Consider the following 10,665-nt stretch of genomic DNA (forward strand, 5'->3'; position numbering starts at 1 on the left):
AAAAAGAAAATTATTTCTGTTGCTACTTCATAACTGTTATTTTGCTGTATGAGTCACAGTGTAAATATCTGTTTTCCTGTGGTCTCGGGTCAGTACCTACGATTGAGAACCACTGGTGCCGAGAAACCAGTCCTAAAAAGAAAAACTAGATGATCGGGAGTAGAGAGTCTGAGACCCAGCAGTTTGCAAACCATGCATGTGTCCTGTGGGCCTGGTTCTGCACTTTAGGTCCTCTTGCTCTAGTGAACCCCAGTCTGTCTGAGGAGCTGAGGTTAGCCCCATGTAGACACAGGATCTGTCTCCTCTTCCTTGAGGCTGCCCAAGCTGACAATACCATGTCCCCAAACCTCAGAGCAGCTGACGGAACAGGGTCAGGGTACCCTGCAGCTTCCTCCTGCCCAGCCCCATTCAAGGCTCCTGGTTCTGATTTTCCCTGGCAAATAGAGACACCCGAGACCACAGGCAGGGCAGTGAGGGTCGTGCTATGTTTCCGCAGAGGAGCCCAAGGTGGGCATCAAGACCATCAAGGTGTACTGCCAGCGCATGCAGGAGGAGAACATCACACGCGCGCTGATCGTGGTACAGCAGGGCATGACGCCCTCCGCCAAGCAGTCCCTGGTGGACATGGCACCAAAGTACGTTCTGGAGCAGTTCCTACAGCAAGAGCTGCTCATCAACATCACGGAACACGAGGTGCGCACCTGTCCTGGGCCGGGCAGGTAGGGTGGAGCACAGCAGTGCCTGAGTGGACAGGACCCTGGACCCCCCAGCTTTGCTGCTATGGCTCCGCTTTCCAAATTGGGGGTGGTCATAGCCTGCTCCTGTCCCCTATTCCACTCCTGTTGGGGTCCCTGGTGACTGCGCGTCTGAGGGTTGGGTCTCTGTCTCCACAGCTGGTCCCTGAGCATGTGGTCATGACGAAGGAGGAGGTGACAGAGCTGCTGGCTCGATAGTATCCTTTGCCCTGCCCTCCCCCCACTCCACACTCGATAGTATCCTTTACCCCGCCCTCCCCCCTACTCCAGACTTCTTACCCCAGTGCTGCCCCACCAGCCTCTTCCTTAATGGTGTCCCAGCAAGCTTCGCGAAAGCCAGCTGCCCAGGATCCAGGCTGGGGACCCAGTGGCGCGCTATTTTGGGATCAAGCGAGGGCAGGTGAGAAGCTGTGGCCATTGTTCCCCTCCTTCTGAGGTCAGGACCACTGTGGCCAGAGGACAGTGGGGCCCAGGCCCTGCCAACCCCAGCCCTGCCTTCTCCTACAGGTTGTGAAGATCATCCGGCCCAGTGAGACAGCCGGCCGCTACATCACCTACCGCCTGGTACAGTAGCCCATGGCAGGTGAGCCCCGCCTGCCCCGGCCAGCACACTGCTCTGCCAGGGTCCCAGCTCAGACCCCTGTCCCATTCTGAAAAGCAGGACTGTTGGGTGAGATACCGCAGCCCCCAGCCTGCCCTCCCCAGTGCACCCACTTGCGAAAGGAGCGACTGACTCCTGCAGGTTGTCCTCTGACCTACCGTGCGTGCAGCTTGGCAGCTGTGTGAATCCACAAACCCTGAAGTCTAATGGGAGGGCAGGCTGTAACCCCATCACCAGGATGTGGGCCAGCACCCTGGAGACTGACTGAGGCAGGAGGATTGCTGCAACTTCAAGTGAGTTTATGACTTCAAGAACTGGTCCGTCACCGCTCTGGTAGCTTCTGGTACAAGAGACTCGTCTGAAAACAGGAAAGGAACCCACGCAGGAGCCAGCTGATCTGCCCTTCCTCATCACCAGCACCCTGCCTGCTGCTCTGTGGGGCCAAGGGTACGGGCCACAACCTCTTTGCCTTTTGACTAGAGGGTTCCCACCTGGCCAGTGCCTTGGGAGTGTGGCCCTGGGCAGCCAGCACCACAGCCCTCCCTGTGCAATCTGGGAGCACTGGCTGTACCCCCACACCTTTGTCACTGATCGCTGTCCTGTATAGAGTTCTCCATTCTGTAGGACTCTGTTCTGAGAACTAAAGACAATTTGAGGAGTTACATTGTCTTGGAAATCTGGTCAATTCGGGCTGAACTGCGCAGGTCCTGGGGGGAGAGGGGGCCCCTCGGCTTGACCCCAGCCACTTCTCCATGAATCAGGTGAGATACAGGCCTGCTGCCTGAGTGTCAAGAACCCTGTCCGCTATTACGGCTGATTGCGCAAGGCAGGCCTTGCTGTGGTGAAGCCCGGAAGGGGTTTCGTGCTAGGCAACCTCCTTGCCCCTGGGCCACGCCCAGCTGTCTTCCTCCTTGGTTTTTGAGACAGGGTCATACAATCAGGGTTCCAATTCACTGAGTAGTTGTGGTGACCCTAAAGTCCTGCTGGGATGACAGATCCCCACTTCACAGCACAGGCTGGCCTCAGGCTTGCCTGCATCTGCCCCATGTCCTGGACGGAGTCCCGCAGCACTTGGCTGCCAGAGGCTGCTCCCTACCTAGCTCAGTGCAGCTGTGCCCAGGCCACCGTGTGACTGGCCGCACAGCCATCTCCAGGACTGTCCATCCCCCAGAGTCACTGATGGCTGTGGCCATCAGACTAGCCTTCCTCTGGGGCAAATGCATTTCCTACCATTGTTCCACACTGGGCTTTTATGTCTGGGTCTCATGAGGCAGGATATCCTTGGGGGCTTCTGCCACACTGTGACTAGTGTTAGAGTCTCGCTCCTGTTCTTGACTGCATGGTACTCCAGTTTATAGACCACTCTGCCCGCCTCCCTGTGGACACAGGGCCGCTGCCCCTGGCTGCTGAAACAGAATGTGTTAATGCGCGGAGTGGCTTCGTTTTGAGACAAGGTCTCCTTGTGTCTGCAACCAAGCTGCCCTGAGACTGAGTACCCCTGCCTCAGCCTTCTGTGCTGAGGTGACTGGTGTGCAGCGCCACAGGTAGCTTGAAGATTTGTTTACCTGTACTTCCTGGTGGGGTGTGTGTGTGTGTGCGTGTGTGTGCCCCACATGTGGAGGACAGGACGACAACCCAGGCTAGCCGAACAGAAGGCTTCCTGGGTGTCTTATCTTCCTGTTTCCACTACCCCTCTTGCCTGTAGGAGGCTGGGATTAGATGCTCCCTATGCATCCGGCTTCCACACATGCTCTGGAGGTCAGGGCCAAGGCACTTTCTCACTGTGGGCCAGGCTGGCTGGGAACTCAGAGATCCAGCTGCCTCTGCCTCCCAAGGGTGTGTGTTACTATGAATGTGATTGACTGGCGGACCAGAGGTGCATATCACTGGGAACTGAAGTTCCCGATGGTTGTGGGTGCTAGTAACCAAACCTGGGTCCTGTAGAAGAGCTGCCAGTGCTTTTAACCTCTGGGCCACCTGCCTTCCTTCACACACACACCTCAGTGGTGTCCGTGACCAGAGTGGGATGCTCTGCAGGACAGACCTAAGATGCTGCTGATGGCTGACTCCTGGTCCCGCCTTCGGGCCTGTGGCGCCCCAGACACAGAGGATGGGGTGTTTTCCCCTGTGACTGAGTCACACGAAGGCTTCCCCTCCCCTCACTAGAGCAGTGGCTCTCAGTGGTCGCACAGTAGACATCCTGCAGATCAGATTAGTTACGAAGTCTTATGGTGGGGTCGCCACAGCGTGAGGAACTGGAACGAAGGGTCAGAGCAACGAGAAGGTTGGGAAACCCTGCCCAACCTGGGAGGGTGTGGGAGTCTCACTCCCAGAGGCCTCTTCAGATCCCTGTAGACAGGATTTGGAAAGGTAGGGACACAGAGAGGAAGTGTCCATCCCAATGAACAGAGCTTCTGTGTGGGCAGGTAGGAATTCCTGGAGATGGAAGATTCTCCCACGGCCCTGTGGCCGCCATAGCGGAGCCTGGAGCACACCTTGCCTAGTCCTCTTCCATGTGTCACTCAGTGGACCAGGCGGGGTGTGCTTGGTGGTGTGCACTCATCCAGCATTGGGGAGCCCTGGGTTCACGCCCAGCACCACGCAGTCTGCGCTCCTAGCTGTCCCAGCACAGTGGCCTTTACATAATCTAGTATCTGAAATGGGCTTCTCAGCCACTTGGCAAAGTCAATCAGGATGGGATGTGGCTCGTTTTAGTGTGGGGGAGGGCTCCTCACCCTCAAGGTGGGATGTGGGGGGGGTGCCAACTGTAATCCCAGCACCGAGGAAGACTGCATTTCAGGCCAGCGGGAATATATAGTGAGACCCTGCCTCAAAACCAAACCAAACCAAGCGGCACTTCTATCGAGGTCAACAAAGGCATACACGCACCACTAGCCAGTCTTCCTTCCTCTCTCAAAGAACTGACGTCAGACTCCCTTGATGTCTGGGTCCTGGCCAAGAGTCAAGACATCTTGTTTACCAAGAACAGGGCCGCCCTGGAGTGCTCACCCCAACCGGCTCCAGACACCCTGCCCTCAGGTATCTTATCTGTGCCTGTGGTTTGTTGATATGGCCGGCCCCCTCATGAGGAAGCCCCCCCAGGTCCCGCCCATCAGGAAGGAAGGCCCTGTCCCCTCTGGCTGGTATCGGTGGCAGAGAATTGCGTGGACTTGCATGACTGGAATGATACGATGGCCTCTGCTGCTCAGTGTCGCTGTGGCTAAGGAAAACCTTGAACTCCTGATCCTCCTGCCTCCGCTGTGCTGATGACAGGTGTGTGACACCCCCAGTTTATGAGGGGCAGGGGGTGAATCCATGTTCCAGGGCCACCACCGTGCTGCTCCCAGGCTGAAGCTCCACAGGAGAGGAATCCTTTCCCAGAACTGCAAAGATACAGTTAAAATGTAGTGTGTAGCAAGAACCAACGCCTGATGTGGTTGGTGCACGCCTGTGGCCCCAGTCACTGGGAGGCAGAGGCAAGAGGATCTCTGGGCTACAGAGAAACCCTGTCGTATAGGGGCAGGGGAGCACAAACAAGTGAAATAAGATGCTGCCGGCTGTGGTGGCACAAGCCTTTAATCCCAGCGGGTAGGAAGTAGGCAGATCCCTGTGAGTTCTAAGCCAACCTGTTTACATGGGGATCACCAGAACAGCCAGGGCTACAAAGCAAGACCCCATCTGAGAAACAAAATGATATCACACCGGTCCTGTGACTCAGTTGGTTAAGAACTTTATTTCAAGCAAAATGGGGGTGCACGTGAAAACGAATCCACTGCACCTGGGGAGAGGCCCACTGTACCCTCAGCTCCTCGCTATCTGAGCTCATCTTTCTGCAAGAACCCCAACACCAGAGCTGCCCCAGCTCCGCACACAGAAGCTTGCCTGCACCACTACATGGCGCCCATCCAGAAAGACCAAGAAGGGTGTGGCTTGCACCCTGGGCTGATGGGGACCACAGGAGCGATGAGGGGACCATGGGAATCCAGCTGCTGCATCTGCACAGGCTCACTCCATCTGGGACCAATGCTCAGCCGAGTCAGGCCACACCCGACAGTGCCAGGGTACCAGAGCGCCCTGAAGTTCCTTTCTCAGCGTTCTGAGAAACCAGCCCTCTCAGTCAAGGGGCCTTAGTGTCCCTTACAGTGGTTGGCAGTGGCTGACGGTCGCCACCATCACGACCCAGTTCAGACAAATTGTGGCCGCCGGTCCCCACTGGTGCCACATGTAATCTGCCCCCCTCGGAGCCGCATGGTGGGCCGAGGGACCCGTGCTGTGTTGTTGGACTGGTTGGTGTTGAAGGCACAGAGCCGCTGGCCTGGGTCTCCATCCTCACCCTCCAGTTGCTCCTCACTGCCACTGCGGCTCTGGGGACCTTCCTCTAGACCTGCCTCGACTTCCGGCTGCTCCAAGAAACTGAGGCGGTGCAGGGCGCTGGCGTCTGAGGATGACAGTGGATCAGAGGCCTCTTCCAGCTCCGAGTCTGAGTCATTGGATGCCATTCGGGATTCTGTGGCCGAGAAAAAGGGATGCAGAGAGAGAGAGATGAGGAGAAACAGATAAAAACACAGAGACGACAGACCAAAAACAGAGCAGAACCCAAAAGACACAGTGGACAGAAATGTCTGTTACCAAAGCTCAGCCACCTTGGACTCCAACACCATCCCAGCCTGCTTTCCCTCACTGGCCCTCCCTGGGGTAGGCGGTCACCACACTGACATAGCCTAAGCTGTCTGTCTGCACCCACTAGTCAGGGCCTGAGGGTCCCTCTGCCACACTCACCTTGGCCTCCATCCTCAGCCTCCTGCAGGGGGAAGACAAGGCTCTCAGCAGTCTCCAGTTGGGCACACTGGGTGGATGCCCCCTCCTGAATTGTGGGAAGGTGTTAGGGGTGGGCTGGCTCTAGCATTCCCCACTCCCATTTCCATCCTGCCAACCAACCTCCCTCCGTCCCTCCCTCCCCTCTTCCTTCCTTCTCTGTAGCTTTGGGGCCTGTCCCGGAACTAGCTCTTGTAGACCAGGCTGTCTTCAGAGATCCGCCTGCCTCTGCCTCCAGAGTGCTGGATTAAAGGCGTGCGCTACCATCACCTGGTTTAGATTTTTTAAATTTTTAATAATTTACTTTCTTGAGATAAGGTCTCACTATATATCCATGGCTGGTCTGGAGCTCACAGAGATCTGCCTGCCTTGCCGCTCCAGTGCTGGGATTAAAGATGCTTTTGTTTTTCAGATACAGGTACATAAGGCTCTGTAGCCCAGGCTAGCTTCAGATTTGGTCTGTGGCTGAGGATGGCCTTGAACTCCTGGACCTTCCTCCACCTCTGAGTGCTGGGATGAGAGACCCACAAAGCAGCCTGGCTTCCTGGTGCTGGGGGTGGACCCAGGGGTTCCTGCAGGCTAGGCTGGCGCTCTACTACTGACCTGTACCCAGAACCCCCATCATGTCGTGCGTCACCACCCATAGTTTTTTTTTACCTGGCTGCCAGGTACCTCCTCTGGCTCCTCCTCAAAGACCAGGCCATAGTGGACAATCAGAGTCTCAATGACACGGGCCTGGTGCGGGTAGTCTACCAGGGAGGAGAGGGACACGGTGGCTTCCGTGGGCCGCGGCCGCAGCAGCGTGGGCCCAAAAACGATGCCCAGGTTCCCAGGGGTCATCTTATTGTCCTGCTCCACTTCCACGATCCTGGAGTGGGAGCAGTCAGGGATGGATGAGAGTGGGTGTTTCCAGGGACCCCCAGCCAGCTCTGCTCCCTGCCGGGGACCTCACCTTCTTAGGTGCCTCAGCAGGTACAACAGTGTGGCCCTGTTTTCCACAGGCAAGTCCCGCATGAGCTCACGCAGGCGGCCAACCATGGTTAAGGCTGCAGCGTCACTCTCGGACCCGTCCTGCCGGCCCCGGCTCACAGCCTTGGCCTCAGCCTCTGCCTTTAGGCTCTCCTTGGCTAGCCCCACCAGCTCATGGTAAAAGCGAAAAGAGATGAGGGGCTCCGGCAGCTACAGGATGACACATTCAGATAGAGGTCACAGGCCTGGCCTAGCAAGGGTGAACACCTGACGCGGCCAGGCCCCTGCCAGGCTCTGGGCGAGCCCCGAAATTAGTGCCCACTCACTATAGCCTTAAGGCCTTGTTCCCGCCTCAGACCTGCCAAGGCCGGGTCCGTTAGCCTTAGCCACGCCTAATAGACCAAGCCTGACTCAGTCCTGCCTCTGTACTCATCCACCCCTAGCCACACTCACCAGCTCAGACCCTGATTCGGGCGCCGGCCACGATGACCACGCCCATCACACTAGGGGCCCACCCACCGCAGTGTCTGAGTCCACCCCATCCCTGTCGCAGCCCTTCGCTACTCCTAGCTCTCCCACATAGCCACACCCTCCGGCACAAGGCCGAGATGCTGCTAGGCCCCCGTGGATGCTGGCCTTCCATAGCCACACCACCCAGCTCTTGCCACGTCTATTAGCACGGGCTGTGACCCTCTCCCACCTGCGATACCACCCCAAACCACCACCCCAAACTCACACTTGGGGCCCCTCCCCTGCAGCTCCTGACTTCCCTCAGGTCCTTGCTCCACCTTGGCCACGCCCCCTCTCCCACAGACCACGCCCCCAGTTTCCCTCACCTGCCGCAGGTACAGCTTTAGGACGTTGCTGATGTCGTGGGGTGAGGCCTGAGAGATCTCCACCAGCTCTTTGCCATTCTCAAAGGCCTGGCACAGCTTCTCCACGCGCGTTTTCACGCCATTGACCCGATAGATCCCCTGGGGAGCCGACAGTCACTCTCGAGCCGGCCTTGCACGAGCTCCCTGTCCCCCTTCCCGTGTTAGGGCCTCACCTTGGTGTGCAGGGCCCGCCGTTCAATCTCACAGACACATTTTTTGACAATGAAGGGGACGCCATCAGGGGTGCTGCGGGCTGCATGGCTGAAGTCCTGTCCAAACAGCTGCAGGCGGCCCTGAAGCTTCTTGTGGCCACACTGGATGGCCAGAGTCTCCAAACACTTTTTGTGACAAGCCAGACAGCACTGGAGGACAGCAAAATGTGGCTCTTCCAGATGCCCATTGTAAAGGCCAGGCCCCACTTCCAGCCTCCTTCCGAAACCCTAGCACCTCTGCACTGGACAAGCCCTCTGCCTGGAGGGGTCTCGTCGGACTAAAACCTCCCCAGCCCTCAGAGGTCCATTTTGATCTTTCGGAGGCAGGGTCTCATGTAGCCCAGGCTGGCTCCGGATTTGTTATGTAGTCAAGGATGGACCTTGAACTCCTCCTCCCACGTCCTCGTAGGACGTGGATGCAGGGATGCACCACCAACGCCTACTCTGTGAAACCGAGGATGGAGCCCAGAGCTGCGTGCACGCCAGCCCCCATTCTCACAACACCCTGGCCCAGGGCTCCAGGTCCCCACACACCTCCTCACACTCAGCTCCCTGGAAGTACACGTAGCTATTGCACTCTCTGCACTTGGCCGGCGTGCGCAGCTTCCGAAGTCGGTGTGTGCGAGCCGCCTTGGACAGTCCCACATGGCGGAAGGGCCCACTGGGCATGGCCACAGGTAACTCAGGGTCCATACCATTGAGGTCAGCTGTGGACAGGAGGAAAGGCCAGCTGGATAAATCATGTTCATGCGCCTCCCACTGTTCCGATCCCTTTGGGGGTCCCTCACCTGAATCAAAGGCTGAGACCACCAAGCCAGCTTCCTGATCCACCAGCTCCTCACTGGACGACATGGTCCCACTGGACGATGTGCGATCGAACTTCTTCAAGTCCCCTAATGAGAAAGGGTGTTAGACAGTGGAACCAGGCTGGCCCGACCAGGGACTCCCCTACGTGACATGCACCCAGACACCTCTTTACCTGAGCTGGCGTCCAGGCCAACTTCGGAGTCTGAGATGGAAATAGGCCAGGATTTGTGGACCTGGTGACCACGTCCAGCTGAGGGAGAAAAGAGGAATGATTGTCTCCACTTGGGGAAGCCGGGCCATCTGATCGCAGCGTCTGCTCTGTGCACCTGTGCACACTCACCCCTGTGGTCCTTGCTGGGAGCCCCGTCGGAGGCGCCACCTTCCTCGGGGGGACTGCCTGCAGCTTCGGGTCCTGCAGCATCCTCAGGGTTGAAGCTGCCCTTCCGTGTACGCATGATGGGGGACCTGGTGGGAGAGAGGTGTAAGAGGATCTCCCCCACCCCGAGCCATACCACCCACAGCCCACTGCAAGTGTGTGGCTGCACCCAGTGGCGGTACCAGGAGTTGGTGGAGACATGAGGCTCAAAGTCGTAGCGCACATCGGGCTCCTCGCCTCGCTGCAATTGACGCACGTGCGACGCATACTGTTGGCCCGGGTCGTAGAGCTTACTGCTCTCGCAGAGCATCTGAAAGTGCACAGGCAGGGGAGCTGTCTGCATGTGCATCAGCTGGTAATAGGAGATGGTGGCCTGCGGGGAGCAGGGTGTGAAGTCAGAGGCTGTGGGCCTTGCCCGTAGCAATGGCCACATCAGCAAGCCCCTCCCACAACCCCCCCCCCCGTCTGAACAGCACTCCGCTCCTCCATCTGACTCCAAATCACACCATTGTACAGCACCTACCAGATCCTCCCCCAGCCCTCTAAGCCCCGCAGCTCATAAAGCTTTCCCTGTTGACCGCCCCAGCTACTAAAGCACACCCTTCAAAGGACTAACCAGGCCAGCCCCCTGCACTCTGCCCCTCCAAGTCCGGCCCCCAGTCCCAGGACACCTTCCAAGGCCACCCTAACCTGGTTGAGACCCTGCTGTACTTGTAACAGGCAGATATGTCCTAGCCTTGACCCCCTGAGACGCGCCCCACCCCAACCACCCCACTAGAATACACACGCGCACCAAACACCGCCCACAGCCACCTCTCAAAGCTCAGCCTGCCCAGTGCCTGCCACACACCGACTTTATGGTCTGATCACTCTGCCTGATGACCTCCTGGATCTGTCGCAGCGCTGTCACCTTTGTGTCCTCGAGCTCCTGTTTCTGTGTCTTTGCGTCCGCCACGCACGTGCGATAAGTGGCCATTGCCTCCTCGGCCTGAGGGGGCGAAGGTCAGTGAGGGTTTTGACACTGAAATACCAGAAGAGACCTGCATGATGGGCACAACCGTCTCCACAGGGAGGCTGACGGACAGCCAGGGAAATTTAGAGAGGCTGTCTCTAGATACATTTTAAGAGGACCAAGGACGTGGCTCATGAGGGAAGCCCCAGCCTAGAATCCCCAGTGAGGGGCTGGGGGCGTGGTCAGGGTGGAGCCCCTGCCTAGAATCCCCAGTGAGGGGCTGGGGGCGTGGTCAGGGTGGAG

At 57.9% G+C, this 10,665-nt stretch overlaps 2 protein-coding genes across 3 annotated transcripts in view; one reads left to right on the forward strand and one right to left on the reverse strand.

Moving 5' to 3' along the window:
* Positions 1–2,018, forward strand: part of Polr2e (RNA polymerase II subunit E) — a 4,347-nt gene extending 2,329 nt beyond the window's left edge. The window contains exons 3-6 of one of the 2 annotated variants that reach the window (XM_026785371.1): positions 497–693; positions 894–952; positions 1,077–1,155; positions 1,245–2,018. In XM_026785371.1, the coding sequence (XP_026641172.1) occupies positions 497–693; positions 894–952; positions 1,077–1,155; positions 1,245–1,328 (419 nt within the window). In that variant the 3' untranslated portion in view covers positions 1,329–2,018. The remainder of the gene's footprint in view (positions 1–496; positions 694–893; positions 953–1,076; positions 1,156–1,244) is intronic. The other variant, XM_005359085.1, reaches the window with a different exon arrangement.
* A 2,945-nt stretch (positions 2,019–4,963) lies between these two features.
* The window catches only part of Arhgap45 (Rho GTPase activating protein 45), a 13,044-nt gene continuing 7,342 nt past the window's right edge, over positions 4,964–10,665 (reverse strand). Inside the window, exons 12-23 of the mRNA XM_005359086.2 lie at positions 10,261–10,398; positions 9,593–9,783; positions 9,375–9,499; positions 9,207–9,284; positions 9,016–9,120; positions 8,762–8,934; positions 8,189–8,377; positions 7,977–8,114; positions 7,124–7,350; positions 6,829–7,039; positions 6,136–6,220; positions 4,964–5,863 (exon numbers count right to left, since the gene is read on the reverse strand). Of these exons, the coding sequence (XP_005359143.1) occupies positions 5,541–5,863; positions 6,136–6,220; positions 6,829–7,039; positions 7,124–7,350; positions 7,977–8,114; positions 8,189–8,377; positions 8,762–8,934; positions 9,016–9,120; positions 9,207–9,284; positions 9,375–9,499; positions 9,593–9,783; positions 10,261–10,398 (1,983 nt within the window). The 3' untranslated portion in view covers positions 4,964–5,540. The remainder of the gene's footprint in view (positions 5,864–6,135; positions 6,221–6,828; positions 7,040–7,123; positions 7,351–7,976; positions 8,115–8,188; positions 8,378–8,761; positions 8,935–9,015; positions 9,121–9,206; positions 9,285–9,374; positions 9,500–9,592; positions 9,784–10,260; positions 10,399–10,665) is intronic.

This window comes from Microtus ochrogaster, linkage group LG1 (genome assembly GCF_000317375.1).
Source record: "Microtus ochrogaster isolate Prairie Vole_2 linkage group LG1, MicOch1.0, whole genome shotgun sequence".
NCBI classification, from domain to species: Eukaryota; Metazoa; Chordata; class Mammalia; order Rodentia; family Cricetidae; genus Microtus; species Microtus ochrogaster.